Below are 17,184 nucleotides of genomic sequence, written 5' to 3'. Positions count from 1 at the left end.
TTTTATTTATTTCAGGAATTAGAATATTTAACTAATCTGCTGAAAGAAAATTGTTATCTATATCGTCTCTGAGCTCTCTTCTAGACGTACTCGAATGAAATAAATATTGCATCAATTGGAGCAACTGACTGGTATGTATAAGTATGAGTAGATAGACAAATTTCTCTATTGAATGTCTGATAGTAAGTAGTGATTGTATTGTTTTAACAATCAACATTGAGTTATTGTGGCTGGCTGATGTGTTTTCATCAAACACCTCGACGTCCAAACATTAAACGTCACCTATATTCGCAGAGTCACGGTTCGCCAAACCGAACATCTGCGTAGTGTGTTGTGTTCATTACTTTATTTCTCGTAGATAAAATCTGATCGAACAACAGCGCTCATCATTACAGGTGGTATGTTTTCGTCTAATGGACGGCCGCGATATGATATCTGTGCCGGCCCGATGACCACCTCATGTCTATCAATAGACGCACAGAAACCGATACACGAAACGACTAACAGTATTCGCACACCGTTCATGTTACTTTTTTTTTATTTCGACAAAAACTATACTCGCAGGTACTTATTATTGGGAGCGAGTTGAACATGTAGTAATTATATAGTGCGATATTTAGGTAGTAATTACTCGGAGGTCGAGGAGTCAGTAATTGACAGGTGAGAGATCGCGGTGACCCGGTGCTGCCACTTGCCGACACTTGTGATGAGAACACTTCGCAGCGACACGGTTACAATGAGTGCCTACGTAGCGCGCGCATCATACTGCTCAATATGGTTGCCAAACCGACTGTCAATAATTTTATGATTCTGTGAATTATTTTTTCCTCTTTCATCCATTCTTGCAGCTAGATACCTATTGACTTATTTAATACAATATCAAACAAATACTGTCTCCAACTCTGTCAGTCCATCAATAACAAATAGTCAAGCTAACGATAATTATCTTACATCGCTTTCAAATAAAGTCTGTCAAGCGCCATCGATATGATCTGATCAAATTGTAAAGTCGTGGACGAATTATTAAGGTAGCATTAAACAGACGGACGTTGATTTCATTCAACCGTTGTGTAATAAATTTCCTTAATAATTTGAAAGTACAATCTTTATAGTGGATTTTAAAAAAAACGTCCCGTGAAAATATTGACACTTGAGTTATATTGGCAGACCGCAAACCACACGAAGCTGCATCTCGACACGCAGATGTAAAACGCGTACAACCCAACGGAAACAATAACATCGCTACGTGCAAAATCGATTGCGAATGCAAATCCGTTACTTACTCGATATAAACCAGTGAGCCAGATATCGATTTTAGAAAGTCGATTCCGAATCGCGGTGATGAAACGTGATCGCTTGTCTTTCAAAGCATCACCGATGATGGACGTAGGGTGAAGATAACAGGTCGATTGTACTGAGCTTTTAGCTTTTTCCGTCGACATCGTGCGCGCGCTTTGCATTTCGATTTGTAACCCAGATCTCAGACGTCATGTAAAAAATCAAAATCGACCTTATTCCGCAGCTCGAAGCTGGAAAATTATGTTGAACACTATTCAATGCTATTACATTAGTAGATGACTACATTTTATAGGTGTCTTTTCTGGGAAAATCAACAATATGAAAAAAATGCGATAAATTTCAACTTTATGCATAAAACTACACTACGTTTTCAATAGTTCTGTAATAAATGTCATTTTATCGCCACAATCATATATGTTTTACTTATTTTTACATAATAAAAACTAACGTTTCGCAGTAAGAGAGCTCCGTCTAAAAATAAACTCAGATTTTGTTCAACTCAACAAACTCAAGTTATGATTCTTTATTCATACTTATACTTTGAAATACTTCCAACTGCATTTAACTCCTGAAAACATTTAAAACAAAATATGAGCAATATTATACAGATGTAAGCAATTATAAATTTATACAAATTATTTATACAAGTTTCTCGTACATTCGTAAATTTTGAGAATAAATGTCAACTCTTACGAGCAAAAATATTAATGTACGTATTCGTCGTAAAATACAACAATAAAAAGAAAATTACATTAACAAAAACCCCCGTACTTACGTTGCCTACTAACACACTAAAAGGAGCAATGTCAAAATCAATATCTTAAATCAATGCCGACGTTATTAATTAAAGACTTCAAATTACTTGCAGATTTATATCTTACATTTTTTGGAGCAAACCTTTTTAATATTAACGACCAATTAAGGTTTTTTAAACAAGTCCAAGTGTACGAAATAATCAGGAAACTCGCAATATTTGATAATCAAAGTTACTTTATTTAATTTAATTAATTTTATTCACATACATTTATATTCATTCACAAGTTAACAAAGTTCAAAGCCCTTCAACCTAAATCTGAGGAATATAAAATTTAAAGGTGATATTTTTTTACATTTTAACATTAATATAAAATTGGTACCTACTGATGATTTTTTGGGCAGGGACAGTCTTTGGAACGTGGGCATGCTCTTTTCCTAACGCCAGTTCTCTCCAGACATGACTGTAACTACTAGCAATCAAATGTTGGCTATTCCTAAATAAATTGAAGACTACAAAAAATACACTTGGTATTGTTTAAGAGAATGCGAGAACAAACCCCTCGAGCGATAATTAGTTATCGCTTTTTTATTCAAGTTAATTAGATTCCTTTAATGTCTGTAACTCGAAGCGGCTCGACTAATTAGAAATCTTAAATATAGGTAACACACTCGACCCGAACTAACGGTACACAAAAGTATTTAACAATCAATCTTAACTGCATTTAATTACTAATTATTAGAGTCATAAAAAAGCAAAGAATTTACTTTATCGTATAAAGGTGCAAAAGTATTATTTTCACCCTACCTTTTCAGTATTTTATGTATCCTCATGACTAATTCTCCTGTAAAGCGACTCGAGTTTCTATCTTAAATAATAAATAGTGGGTAACAATCGATCGGGAAACGATAAAGAGACAACTCGCAACCTCTCACGTTTCCCCGACTGGCTTCTGCTACGTAAATTGCGTCCGCAATACGAACGAATCGCGAACCCGGTGCCCATATTTAATGTTTAACAGTGCAAAATCATGTTGTTTATCCGTATTATTTAAATAAACGCAGCTTAACACGAAGTTGTTGATTCTCTGTGATAATCATAGCTCCTCACCGCTCGCCTGAAGACTTTGAAGCTATTACGTAAACAAGAGAGAAAATCGTGATCTGTACCGCAACAGCCGGAGGGTTGCAGATGTAGGAATATCTCTAATAACCGCACCTCCTTGTAAATTGTTATCTTCGAGCATCACGAGGCGATCCCGATGATATGTAAGCTCCCATCACAGTGCACATACAAATGAGCAATGTTGACGAATGTCCAAGTTATCGATAGTAAACCGCTCGGGCTTGGGGTAAGCGACTAGTCGTGACTTAGTCATTTAATCACAAGCATGCGAGCTAATTAGAGCAGGTCGCGAACCGGCGACCGGTAACGAAAATCACAAATGAACCTCGTTACGCTGCAAAATTGCACGACGCAAACCCCTTATGCTATAATTGTGGGTTAGCAAAATTACGTTGTTAGTTATACAGGAAACTGTTATTATAACATTTACACACGTCTTGCTTTGTTTATTGAATAATTTTTCTTTACTAAATTAGCGGTTCTTCAAGCGACTTTATCGTAGGGTCACTCGTGGGATATACCTAACGTTACTCTGTTTTATTCTCAAAATAGTTTCTTCAGCACTGGATATCCATGGTAAAATGCACAATGACTAACTGTGTCCTGGGCAATGTCACAGCAAACAGGGAGTACATTAAAGGATAGCCGACAACGGTATATGCAACTAACAGCTCAATTGTGAGCGCGCATCAATCAGTTTGATGGCAAAGTAATAACTCGCCGTTGGTAACGCAGCCGTCGCCTTTGTGCTTTAAACCTGTTGCATGTATAGGGAAAATGTACGACTTGTACCAAAAATGTTAACAGTAAAAACATTTTTAAGATATATCTATATTTTCTGCATTGTAACTTAAAACGGTCATGTACTTATTACAATTCGTCACTCCGATATGACTTCACTGAAAAGAAAAAAAGCGCATACAGAAGTGATGAATACTTGGTAATCCTAAATTTATCGACTTGAAACATTGGAAATGTTTGTTTTCCAAATATAATTTCAATTTGTTCGAGACAATATTATTAAATTGCCAGGGGTCATATCGACGAGTGCGCGCTCTCGCGATGAACTCTAACGATAGTCTATATTCAATAACACAAATACTATCCAAGCTTAAAACAATGATGGTTTACATAATCAACAGACTTCTATGTAATAAAATGTTATTGAATATAAATAAAACGTGAAACTAACTCAAACTAACGATGAAAGAAGATTTATCTAATTTTATTTCTTGCTAGATGTCATTACAAAAAAATAGCCTTGAAATACACATCGGCTATCTTAAAGTAAAAGTCCCGTCAAAATTGATTCAGCCGTTGTGGAGATTATCCGGAACCTACGTTGACTTACGGATAGCCTAAAATGTATTAAATTGATTTAACGTTGTTGGCAACGCAAACATCATATTATGTACGAAATATGTTATTCAGAATATCATACAGAATCTACATGTAAGCTTGGAATGAAAGCTTAACTAAGCGGCAATCTTGGTCGTGTATAAACTATTTCCAATTTAACGTGTACTAAATGTATCAATAGTAAATTAATGAGAGTGGCGATCGAATGGTCTCTAATAAATTAACTACAACGAGAATGGCACGTGTTATTTATGACGCAGCTGGTAATCGATTGCATTACGGAATATTACAGTAATCTCATTTTAGTACACCTTACCGATGCAAACGATTGATCGATAGCTAACGATATATTTTAATAGAATGACGATAGCGAAGCCCTTAGCACGCGCCACCGCGCCGACTATTCAGCGAACGCTCGAACCTAACTCGTAGGTACCTTGCACAGGAAATGAACTAGTAAAACTGGAATCATCAAGTCATACTATATTTGCGTAAGCAACTCTCCTTTTAAACAACTACATTACATTGACCTCTAAACCGCATATATTATCTTTACGACGGCCTAAACCATAATAGGGCCATAGTCGACACCGGCACGTGTCTCAATGGCATCACTGGAGTCTGAACGACGTGCTGAACCTCTGTTTCTATTACTCTGTGTCAGTATTTCTTATCTGTAGATGAATCTTTGCTGTGAAGCACTGTGTAGACGCGTTGTATTATCACATCAGAGTGGATGCGGTCGCACGGCGCGGCAGAGGGCGCCATTAGCATACAAGTGAATTATCTCGATCTGTGGGCGCGAAACTGATTGCAGTCGTAACGCTTCCGCGGCGTATTGAATTCGGAACCAACGGTGCAGCCGCACCGGCCGTGTGATTCCTAACGATAGCGATCTCTCCCTGTATACTGACGGTGTACCAACTTAATATATCCCAGCGCATCACTCTTTAGCGCTATCACTTTGTCTTGCTTGCTGCTAACACTTAGACTATTTAGAAAATTGTAATTTCCTCAAATCTGTGCTCTTTGTCTATGCAGTAATCTTGCTTTATCTCAGATAACATGTATCTTATTGTTACGTCTATTTACGGTATTTCAGAAGAAAAATTGTGTATTGTATTTATGTACGAGTATTTAGATGTAAGCCTTACTCGTAAACGCCTGCAATAACATTTACATTTTAGATTGTATTGCAGTGACAAAGTGAGGAACAGCAGGCGCTTTGAATTGTAGACATAATAACAGATTCCTCATGTTGTTATGTTATTAATACATGTTGTTTAATTATTGCAACAGCTTTTGCCGATTTTTATTTTGTTTCACTTTAGAATAAAAAGAATCTTCAAATGTATATGTTTAGTGTCAAAGTAGAATGAAGAACATAAAATCGAGAAAAACATGTTAGAAATTTCAAAATACATTACGTTTTATGGATGTGTAAATTATAGTCCCTTGAATACAAACATTTCAGCATATTTAGTGGTTTGTAAATTTAATATTTGCTTCGACGAGGAAATGTTCAAGGATTTCGTTACCCGGGCTCATGACACGGAGGTAGTGCAGAGGGGACACATAACGGTGACATTAGCGTTTATCGTGTTCTTGTCTGGAGACACCGCGTCGCCGTGTCTACGAGTACCAGGCAAGCATAACCACGAAGCAGGGTCAAGCGAACTCGCGTGGGAAGTCTACACTAACAGCGACAGCATATCATAAAATGTTTTCCAGAAAAATTATTTGAATTTAGCATATTTGCCTTATTAGTCAAAATAAGTAAAAATTCATGAGCTTTTCAGAAAATTTTTGTTTTTATTTTCTTTTAATTTCTTGGCAGCTGGTATCTTTAGGAAACGGTGCAGACTGGGAAACATTTCTACTTTTATAGACATTTTCGTCTGATATTTTAGTGTATTTTTATTACTTAAATGTGCTACGTATGGCTAAATCCATGTCTTATAACGTAAAATTCATTGAATACCGATGCGTACTACACTATTGGAATTATTCTCCCGAATATTTATATGGAGTAGGCATTAAAATCGACGATAACTCGGCTATCTCACGATTTCCCCTTATTTCCTCGTAGAAATATTTCTACGACATATTTAGAATTTTTGGCATACTAAATTATACTGGCACTTGTGCAATTTTAAAATTATCCAAGCAAAAAAAATAAGTATTTCAGTAAAATGGTGAGTTTAATCAAAAAATACCTCAGGCAAAATTGTTGAATATAAAGTTGCCTGTTAATACTGAGTAATAACATTTCAAACATAATTATTATTATTGAATTTCGTCTAAAGAATAGTAAAGTATTTATTAACTCGGAGGGCATTATCAATGATGTTGAAGATCAAAGACCAAATGCTTGTGCGCAAAAGTAAATAAGTTATATGCGTTGGGTGCGGTGCGGTTATTATAGCCCAAAGCAAAGGGTTTATAAGCGAGGTTAAAGGGCTCTTGCCATGTGTTGTTTTAATCTACAGCAATCTGTCATTAATTACAGAAGTGACAACGCCGAAATCTTACTATAAAATAATACTATAAATGCGAATGTTTAGATGGATGGATGGATGTTTGTTAAAAGGTATCTCCAGAACGGCTGCATGGATCTCGCTGAAATTTGGCATCGACGTAGAACATAGCCTGGAAGAACACATAGCCTACTAATTAAGTTTTTTTAATTCTGCGCAGACGCAGTCTCGGGCGACAGCTAGTAAGTAATAAATTACATTACATTTAATTAAAATGTCATTATTACTACCTTAATTAATGTATAGTAAATTAATACCGTATTAGTTGAATTCATAGTCGAAGATTGCAAAAGTTCTATTCAGATAATTATTCACTGCACTGCAACAGCTTTGGCAGTTTAATCTGCCTATACCGCGAAAATAGGTTTTACTCGCGCCCACAAGATACGAAATGAGTATGTACTCTCATAAGAGAAAGTCTTAAAGTAGCATCATTGGTAGAAAAATTAGAAAGCAAAAGATTATTGTGGAAGAACAGCATGTGCGAAAGAAGTACGAAACTTTAATTATCAGTGTGGCGGGGTAGGCTTAGGAAGAGACAGATTAAAAATAATGACATCATCAAAAAGTGAGTGAACAGGTGAGAAGGACAGGGAAATTATGAATTATTTGTTTACATTTTTCTGTCATTTTCACTTGGGTTTCTTTCAAATGATCGAACATCTAATGCACTTTTGTTTTAATGAAACCATAAGGTAATATATAGAGGAGAGTCGCATCACTATTTTGTACCAACGACACGTTTTATACTCTTTGATTACTATACGTCACGTCACTGACAGGACATGTGTGCGATAAAAATGGTGACCGTATACCAGCTGGCATTCATGTTCTGATGTTACAAAACCTGCCATTTCTTTTATTACTAAAGTAAAGTGTTATGGCGTCCGTTTTGGATTTGATCAAACATTATCAGCATGCTATTGAGAAATATCCAAATGACGAACAAAAAGTAAGTGTCATTTTCAAATCTTCCTTGTTCTGAAATAATTTTTCATTCTTCATCGTAAATAATATAAACAATATCATCAAAGACTTCACTAAAACGAAATAAAAATCTGTTGCACCTGCTCACTATAGTTTGTGAGGATTTGAAAAATTCAACACAATTATCCCTAAGCTTCCCTAATTAGCCACATAGCTATGTATCTGTCAAACTTTGTGTAGGTTTTTTTTATATTTTATTGTATATTCACGTCTTATCTTCCACTCAATTCTAATAATATACTTAATACACTCCTGATATTTACACTTCGCCTTCGTGTCCACAGGGGTATTTCATGCAATTGTGTATTTATATTTAAAATTTAGGCAGATGATATAGTACACTTGCAATTAGTTAACAATAATAAACATCCCATGATTCCAATCTCTAGTTGTTTTTTTACATTCTGCTTATTTTGCCAGTTTTGTAGCTTGCATCAAATTCTAAATAATATAACAGCTTTGAATAATATTATTATGTCTAAAAGTTGATGACTTTTATAACTCCTTTTATTGTCAGTTCTCTTAGGTTTCTTATTATTTGTATAAGCTGTAATTTGTAATACTTTTTAAGCCAACTGGTTTACCAAAGGTAATATAGGTCTATGGAGTAAACCAACTTTTGAAAACATTGCAAATTTTCAATTTGAATTGTTGATAAGCAACTTAAGATGTAAGAAAATCATTCAAATATTTTATTAAATCTTAATAAACAACCACTTGTTTCTAAGAATAGTAACAACTTTTGTGCTAAATAAAAACATATTTAATGTACTTCATAGTGTTGCAATTACCTTATATAATATCAACTACAATTACACCCCCAACCATTAGTTTGTAAGGCTTCCACTTAGCATGGTTATTATAATAATTTAACCAGATAAAGTATGAAATTCTAAATTAACACCTTTTTAACTGCCTCAGAAATAGCCTTCCATATGTAGTCAAAATGGTTTAAAAGTGAGCATAGACTTTGATTTCATTAATTTCTCTGTAAGTCATAAATGACTTGATGAACTTGTTTAATTTGTTTGTTTACTTAGAAAACGTGGTACGCTTGAAAAATTATCATATGATAGAAGTATTATAATTTAGGATGTATAAATTCATTTTATAATTTGCCACCACAATATACATAGATTATTTTGCAGTTATTTTAGTTTTTTAATTGATTATTACTTGTTTCAGATTTTAAAATGTATAAACAAATTATTTCAACTGGATGTAACAGTACAACATCTGCAAGAGACCGGTGTAGGCAGAACTGTGAATGCATTGCGCAAAGAACCAGGAGATGTTGGTCAAGCTGCCAGGGCTCTCGTTTACAAATGGAAGGTCATGGTGGCAGCGGAAGAAAGTGACCAGGAAGCTGACCACAGAAATGACAGTGAGCCTCCATAGATCATAAATAACATTGTTTCGTGTGAACCTTAACTATTCACAATACCAATATCAGAAAATTTGCATGTTTGGAAAAGTTGATTTTTAAGCTTAAAGCTAAATATTTTTGCATTAAGAATTAATGCATTATATGTATATTTTCATTTCGTTTTTCGTTTTATAGAATATCATTAAACTGCATGTTGTTTGGATTAATGTTTATTTTAATGTCATTAAAAATTTATGTTAAATAATTTTTAGGTACTAGATGTAATTGTTTTTAGAGATCTTGAAACTCCAATTAAACAAATCAATAAACCAGATAAAACCATACTATTCTAAAATTATTTATCTTTTTTTTCAAACATCATCTCTTGCCACTTTATATTTACAAATTTACCACACATTATTACAGATATTTAACAGAGTTTCAAACTCCACATGCCTTATAGATTACAGTAAAAAATGATTGAAAACAGGTTACGTGAAATATATTAGCATTATCCATTTATTCAAGGATACTTTATTGAATAATACATTTTGAATAAAAATAAGTGGGTTTTTCCATAGGCGGGGTATCTTGCCTTGCCTCCTGGAACGTGTTGCCTCTTATCCCGTCACTGGGTTTTTCCTGCTTTTGCATGTAATTCATATTTCTTTTTGTGAAGTGTGTTTTAGTGAGGTTTGCAAAGTGTATCCTTTATGTACTAACTTATAGGGTAAATGTAAGTTCTTTATTTAATCAGCATCAAACTACAATGGGAATATAAGTGAAAGGGATAGTGAAGATAGCACACCTCAGTCAAAAAGTAGACATGACCAGTATGAGAAATCGTCAAAGTCAAGCAAATCTACAGGTGACTATAAACATATTAATGGTGACAGCAGTTCACATAAGCGAAGACATCACAGCAGTGAGGTATGTTAGTTTTGAAGTAGAATTAATTTTACATTGTTCTTGGTAGAATATCATTTTTATACTTCGTTATTACAGGAAGAAGAACCTGAAACAAAGAAATCAAAGCACTCTAGTACCAATGATGATAAATACAAAAGGAAGTATGTCAAAAGTGAATCAAGCGAAAGTGACACGCAAGACACAGACAATTCTCAAAGTAATAGTAGTGAATCCGACACATCACAAAGTTCAGAAGAAGACAGAAAACCAAAACATAAAATAAAAGAAGAAAAACAGGAAGAAGAAAAATCCTCAAATTCTTCTAAGCACATTTCACACAGTAGTCACAAAGATCGAAAAAATGATTCGGCATCAGAAAAACAACGTGATTCATCAGACAAACATTCAAAACATAGATCCGAATCAACAAAATCAGAAAAATCTTCAATAGAAAAAGTGACTAGCTCACATAAACAAACTAGTACCAAAGATAAGGAAAGCTCATCTAATAAAAAAGAAAAATCGAGTCATAAATCTGTGGAGAAAGAAAAGAAAAATGAATCTTCAAGTAAACATAGCAGTTCAAAGAAAGAAAGTTCAAACAAAAAAGACAAGCATAATTCTGCTGAAAAACATGCTAGTGCATCAGAGAAACAAAATAGTTCAAACGAAAAAACAAAGGAAAAGTCTTCAAGTAAAGAATTATCGAGAGATAACCACAAATCAAGAGAAAGCAGTAGTAGCAAGCACAGTTCCTCTAGTAAAGATAGATTAAGTAAAGATAGATCGAGTAAAGACAGATCAAGTAAAGATAGATCGAGTAAAGACAGATCAAGTAAAGATAGATCGAGTAAAGACAGATCAAGTAAAGATAGTTCAAGTAAAGAAAAATCAAGCAAAGATAGGTCAAGAGAAAAACACTCGTCATCAAAAGAGTCTGATCATAGTCAAAAAACTGACAAAAAGCATTCATCTGATAGCAGTTCAAAAGAAAGAAAAGAGAAACATAAAAAAGAAAGCGATAAAAGTGGAGATGATAAAAAGAAACATTCTCATTCTTCATCAAAATCGAGTAAGTCTAGCTCAAGTAAGTCAACAGAAGACATACCAAAGAAAAAAGCTCATATAAGTAATAGCGAGGACAGCGGCGATGACGGAATTGATTGTGGGTCAGGTACGTACTTCTATAACGTAACGTTTAACGCTTCTGTGAATGTGCATATTTTATATTCTAGCTCTCTGAAATTGAATTTCAAATAAGTGACATGACTGAAAGACTTATATTAAGAAATGTTACCACTGGTTTTAGAATAAAAATGAAAGCGATGGTACACTTTTTCACACGAATGTTTTGACACTAGAAAACCACAGTAATGTTCTCAACTCTCATTACAGGTGCCAGCTTTGCCGAAGCGCTAGGGATGATAAGTCCAACTAAGCCTAAAAAGAAAACTAATACTGTTAAAGAATTTCTATCGCCGAATCCGTTTCCCGATGTGAGTACAAATATTTTTTCTTATTCTTAGTTAAATTGTCAAATGCCCGTATAACAGAATTCCTTTGTCTACATTTTTTAAAGTTCTCAAATAAATTTCGACATAGGACACACTTCGAAGGCTTAAAAAATAAACTGAACATATTACTTTTTTAAACTTTAACATTATTGAATCACTTTTGCCAGTGACTTTGTTCCCACGGATTTATACAGCATAAGGTAAAAAACGAACAAGAGGCCACTTCAATTCGCCAAAATAACGAAGTGACCGTTGCCGCGCCCATTGCATAGACAATCGCATTTGCAGATGCGTTGCCTCCCTTTAATCTATGTAGTGGACGCAAAGAAAGAGTATATTCCTAAGTCAATAAATGACAGTAATTATTAAATCCTATCCTACGATAATGTAGCTTTCTCATGACAAAATTATTTTTGGAATCGATCCAGTAGTTTTTCTATCTATATTACCGACACCCAAATTGTATTATCACTGTGAATTCCCCTCAAACACATTTGAAACCACAACAACGTAAATATTATAATTTTGCAGGTGATAAGAACTACAATAATACTGATAGTTGGCACAACACGAGGCATCAGACTTTACATATTTATGATCTATTCCTTTGTTGTACACAAAATTCATAATGCGTAACCTTGCTCTCATCTTTAAATAATTTTACATGTTTTTTTTTTCTACATTGTCCTATAGTATATTTAGGCCGTGGATGTACCAGATTTTAACAAATAAATATTAAAATTCTACTATAAAAATAAAAACACATTTGCACATTTACCAAAAGAGTTAGCCGTACAATCCCAATCTAAGAGGAAATAGAACAATCGATTTAGTCCTTGGAAAAATATGCCTAGTTTTGAAAACTTTTAAAATAACAAACTTTCGTGTCTTTTTTTTGTTATGTTTTTTGAAGTTCTTGTAATACAGCTTGTTGTAAATGTAAGATACTTGTTTAGTCCTGATTTACTGAAAATACACATATGGACAAAACACTAAAATAAAGGTTTGTTTTATAATGTTTACAGTTGAGTCCGGCTTCGTTACTAGCCCCTACTGCAAAACTGATGCCCCTACCGCCCTTGGAAATCTCCGCTTTGCCAGAAATCTCACCGAATTACAAACCCAGACCTCCACCAAAACTTCTACCACATTTCACAGACGAGGATGCCATGAGTCATGTTATATCTTCCAAAAATCAAAGGTAAAAATAATACGCGCATTCAACATTTTATATTTACTTTGTATATATTAACTTTGTTTAGTGTTGCAATAATTAATAATATTAAATTTTTAGAACAAAGGTCTATTCGGGGAACAAAGTTATAGGAAAAATACCAACTTTGTATGAGATGTGTGTACATGTACTTCAAGAGCATATAGATGGTAAGTTTAACAACAAAAAACGTTTAATTTCATTTATAATTGTGAAAACCACAATTTCCTAAAACATATTTGATTTCAACAATTTGTAGTCCTTAATGTCATCTTAATATTCTAAATTGCAGAACATTCGTCTTATGGCTGTTTTGTGAACACTATTTTAATTCGATTAAAGATATGTTAATAATTTGAATTTCAGCACTCGAGTACACTGGTGGTGTGCCATATGAGATACTTAAGCCAGTTGTTGATATGGCATCACCGCAACAACTGTTTATGTTGGAACACTTCAATCCGTACCTAATGGAAGATACGGATCATTTGTGGCAAAAGTTCTGTGAGAAACATTTCCGCAACAAACAGAGACAAGAAATGGAAACATGGAGGGAAATGTATATGGTAAGCTTGACATACACCTTGACCCACAGATGAAAACTTTAATTTTTGTTAGAGTAAAATAAACTTTACTATTTTTTTTTTAATTTGTTCTAAAACTAGCTGTCGCCCGCGACTCCGTCCACGCGGAATAAAAAAAACATAATAAGTAGACTATGTCTTCTTCCAAACTATGATCTACATGTATGCCAAATTTCACTGTGATCCATTGAGCTGTTTTGGAGAAACCTTCAAACAAACATCCATCCAAACATTCGCATTTATAATATGAGCAAGATTGGTTAAGAACAATAGTCAAACGCTAGTATTCAAAGTTACTGCTTTGAGTTCCTCTTCAAGTACTCTTAATCATTAGGCTATTTTATACCCAATATATTTTATCTAGCGATTTGGCATACATTATTGTGTATTAAGTAATATTCTTTAATTCGCAGAGATGTCAAGAAGAACAGGAACATAGATTGAAATCACTAACGGCTAATATTAAACAAACTCAAGAAGCCAAGAAAGCGCCCATAAAACAGACAAAAATGGCGTACGTCGATACTGTGGTGAAGCCGCCACGAAACATCTTGAGGAAACAAGTGAGTATTTAATAAAATTCACCTCATATAAGTATTTTGCATGAACTAATTTCAAGAAGATTTTACAGATTTAATCTTACTAATGTTATAAATGCGAATGTTTAGATGGATATTTGTTAGAGGGTATCTCCAGAACATCTGCATGGATCTCGATGAAATTTGTCACAGATATTGAACACAGTCTGGAACAACACAAAGGCTTATTAAGTTTTTTTCATTCCGCGCGGACGGAGTTGCGGGCGATAGCTAGTTAAGACGATCGAAACCAGATAAACGAAAGTCTAGCTAGTAGTCTAACTACCGCAATAATATTTTCTCTAACCAGAGTTTTTCGCTTATGGAGGTCATCAGTTGGGACTGGATAATGGCTCTCGCTTATCCAGTATAATCTACTTGATTCATAAAAAAAATCTAGATATTTTAATTAAGATTTTTTTATAGGCTCAACATGGCACCGCACATGCTTCAACCGCTAGTCCAGCCGCTAGAGTGGCATCTCTAGCGTCTGCTCCCAATGTGCTACGTGGAGGCTCGGTGCGGCCTCCACCTGCCACTCCTGTCTCCTCCTCAAACTTCAACAAGCCCAAGAAAGCACCCCTCATGCAAAAGGCACTACAATTCATGCGCGGACGCAAACGATGATAATTGTCATATAATTTACTTACGTCTTTTTGTAAATATTAGTGATGTGCTTAATGTAAAATGTGTTTAATATATCATTGAATAAAGCAAATGTCGATAGGATTATATGTTTGTGTAAAAATCATAAAAGTAGTTGGGAAAAGACTCTGTTAAAAGACACCTTTTATAGATTTAAATATATGGGAATTGAAATAATTGCTAATTGTATTTAAATAGAATTGAAAATTTAAATCAATGTGATTTAATAATTGTACCATATCTTTATAGTACTATTTTATTACAAAAATTAATTATTTGTTATACAAAATCCACATTAATTGTATCACATTCATTGTTTTTCGGAAAAATAAAAAGTAAATTGTATAGAAAAAAAAAATAGAAGCAAATTTATAAATAATTATTAGTCTTTAAAATATTCAATTTGTGTCGTTCGTCTCTTTATCCCATTTTTAATTTTAAATGTCTAAATACATCATCAAAATCAGTCTGTAATTGTACATAGTAAAATAAGTTATTTCTTACATTAACTCTTTCATGACCATTGTAGATATAATAGCAGTCATGAATAACTTAAACATTAGTAGTAAAATGGATCAAAATGCATTACCAATCCATTATCGTCAAATAACAATCACATATAAAATAGTCCTGAAAACTTTGACCGCAGTATATGTATGTATTCTTTTAAGGACCATTTTTTCCAATCATTCTAAATCCGAAAATCCTTGATTTCATTTACAATGAAATAAAAATAAACAAATTATCTATAAGAATTTATGTATTAAATTCCCAAAAAAAATAAATTGTGGCTTATAGTGACTTATGAATTGAAGGGTAACTTATTCCGACGCCATAACACAATTGTGTGTACTACTTTTATATTTTACACTCGGCTAATGAATGTAAATACTGTCTTAAATTTTAATGTTTATTAAGTTAGTGACAACTGTTATTGTACATATTATATATGTAGTAGGTATATAACCAAATTTTCGTTCCTTCACTCAACCAAAAAGGATGTACAGCACTAAATTTGTACTTTCTAGGACAAGTAAAATTCGTTTTGCAGTAATTTTAAAATCCTTTGATCTTTCTGAGACTTTTTTGTTTTATTGAATAAAAAAGTGAATGTCTGGGTTTTAATAACTAGTTTATTAATATTTAATGAAATATTTTAATATGATTGATGATGAAAATTATACAATTAGGACACTCTAAAACATATTTTTATACAAACAAAATCAAATGTAGGAAAGTACAAGGTCATAAATGAATAAATTTCATTGATCAAAGTCAGTTAAAATATGACTTTAATGGCTAGAAATTAGTTATAAATCTTTTTGTGCGCCATTAGGTATGGCCATAAATAAATTTATGAAAATGGATCTTTTATTCTTCTCAGTTTCCATACTGTCAACGTTCAGAAATCAGAATTTGATCAGAAATACTGGTGAAAATTTATGAAAATAAAAAGAAATGAACAATTTCTTACATTTACATTTTATAAATACGAAAATGTATGTGCCTATTAATTTTATATAATTCTTTATCTGCATTGATTTTTACATTTACTTTTAGATTAAGTTAATTAAATATTAAGTATGGGTTGAATGATTGAATTATGTTACTTTTTAATGTGGCGAGATAAATATTTCAACATAAAACAAACTTTTTTCATTAAGTAATATTAACCACATTATAATTTATTTAATTCAATGTCTGTCTTCAGTTTGCTAACTACAATACAATCAGTTGACTATTGATTTTCAACTATTTTTTAAAGCATTGAATTGCATAACTAGTTTATTACCAATTAGCCAAAAGATTTCTACTTTACAAAGAACTTCCATAAGTGATACCAAAAAGATAATTTATAATTTTAACATGATAACAATTTCACATCTTTGTTGTATATTATAACATAAAATTCGAAATTACCTACCTACTAGTAGGGGAGGCGAAGCGGGGATTTACTCAAGCGTGGCAGTAAAACATAAGGGGAACTTGCCCCTTAACCAAGTACTCTTACCACAAATGAAACGATCCATATAAAGCCGCGCTTTTAGGGTACCGATCAGAATACTAAAAAAAAAATATATAGATTATAACCACAGGTAGGCACAGTTAATCGAAAAGTTAACTTTGTTAATCGTTCATTCGTTTATTAAAAAACTAAGTTCGTCAATCGTTTAAGCGTTAAATTCTCGAAAATTTAACGCAAGTTAAAAGTTAACCATACCAAAATTATACTGCTTTTGGGGCTGAGAGAAATAAGTGAAACAAGTGAAAAGAAGATGTTTTGATGATATGCACGAATTGCACACGCTTTGGT

General features: G+C 33.3%; 1 protein-coding gene across 1 annotated transcript; it reads left to right on the top strand.

Annotated features, from left to right (window-relative positions):
• The first annotated feature begins 7,846 nt into the window (after positions 1-7,846).
• Positions 7,847-15,007, top strand: LOC106719050 (transcription elongation factor B polypeptide 3). Its single transcript, XM_014513297.2, has 10 exons — positions 7,847-8,026; positions 9,247-9,445; positions 10,185-10,357; positions 10,433-11,510; positions 11,732-11,832; positions 12,876-13,051; positions 13,145-13,233; positions 13,430-13,629; positions 14,061-14,210; positions 14,652-15,007. The coding sequence occupies exons 1-10, from the start codon at positions 7,955-7,957 to the stop codon at positions 14,850-14,852; spliced, it is 2,439 nt and encodes an 812-aa protein (XP_014368783.2). The 5' UTR covers positions 7,847-7,954; the 3' UTR covers positions 14,853-15,007.
• The last annotated feature ends 2,177 nt before the right edge of the window (positions 15,008-17,184 follow it).

Source organism: Papilio machaon, chromosome 9, assembly GCF_912999745.1.
Source record: "Papilio machaon chromosome 9, ilPapMach1.1, whole genome shotgun sequence".
NCBI classification, from domain to species: domain Eukaryota; kingdom Metazoa; phylum Arthropoda; class Insecta; order Lepidoptera; family Papilionidae; genus Papilio; species Papilio machaon.
The sequence above is the reverse complement of the archived record's forward strand: the minus strand, read 5'-3'. Positions and strand labels throughout refer to the sequence as shown.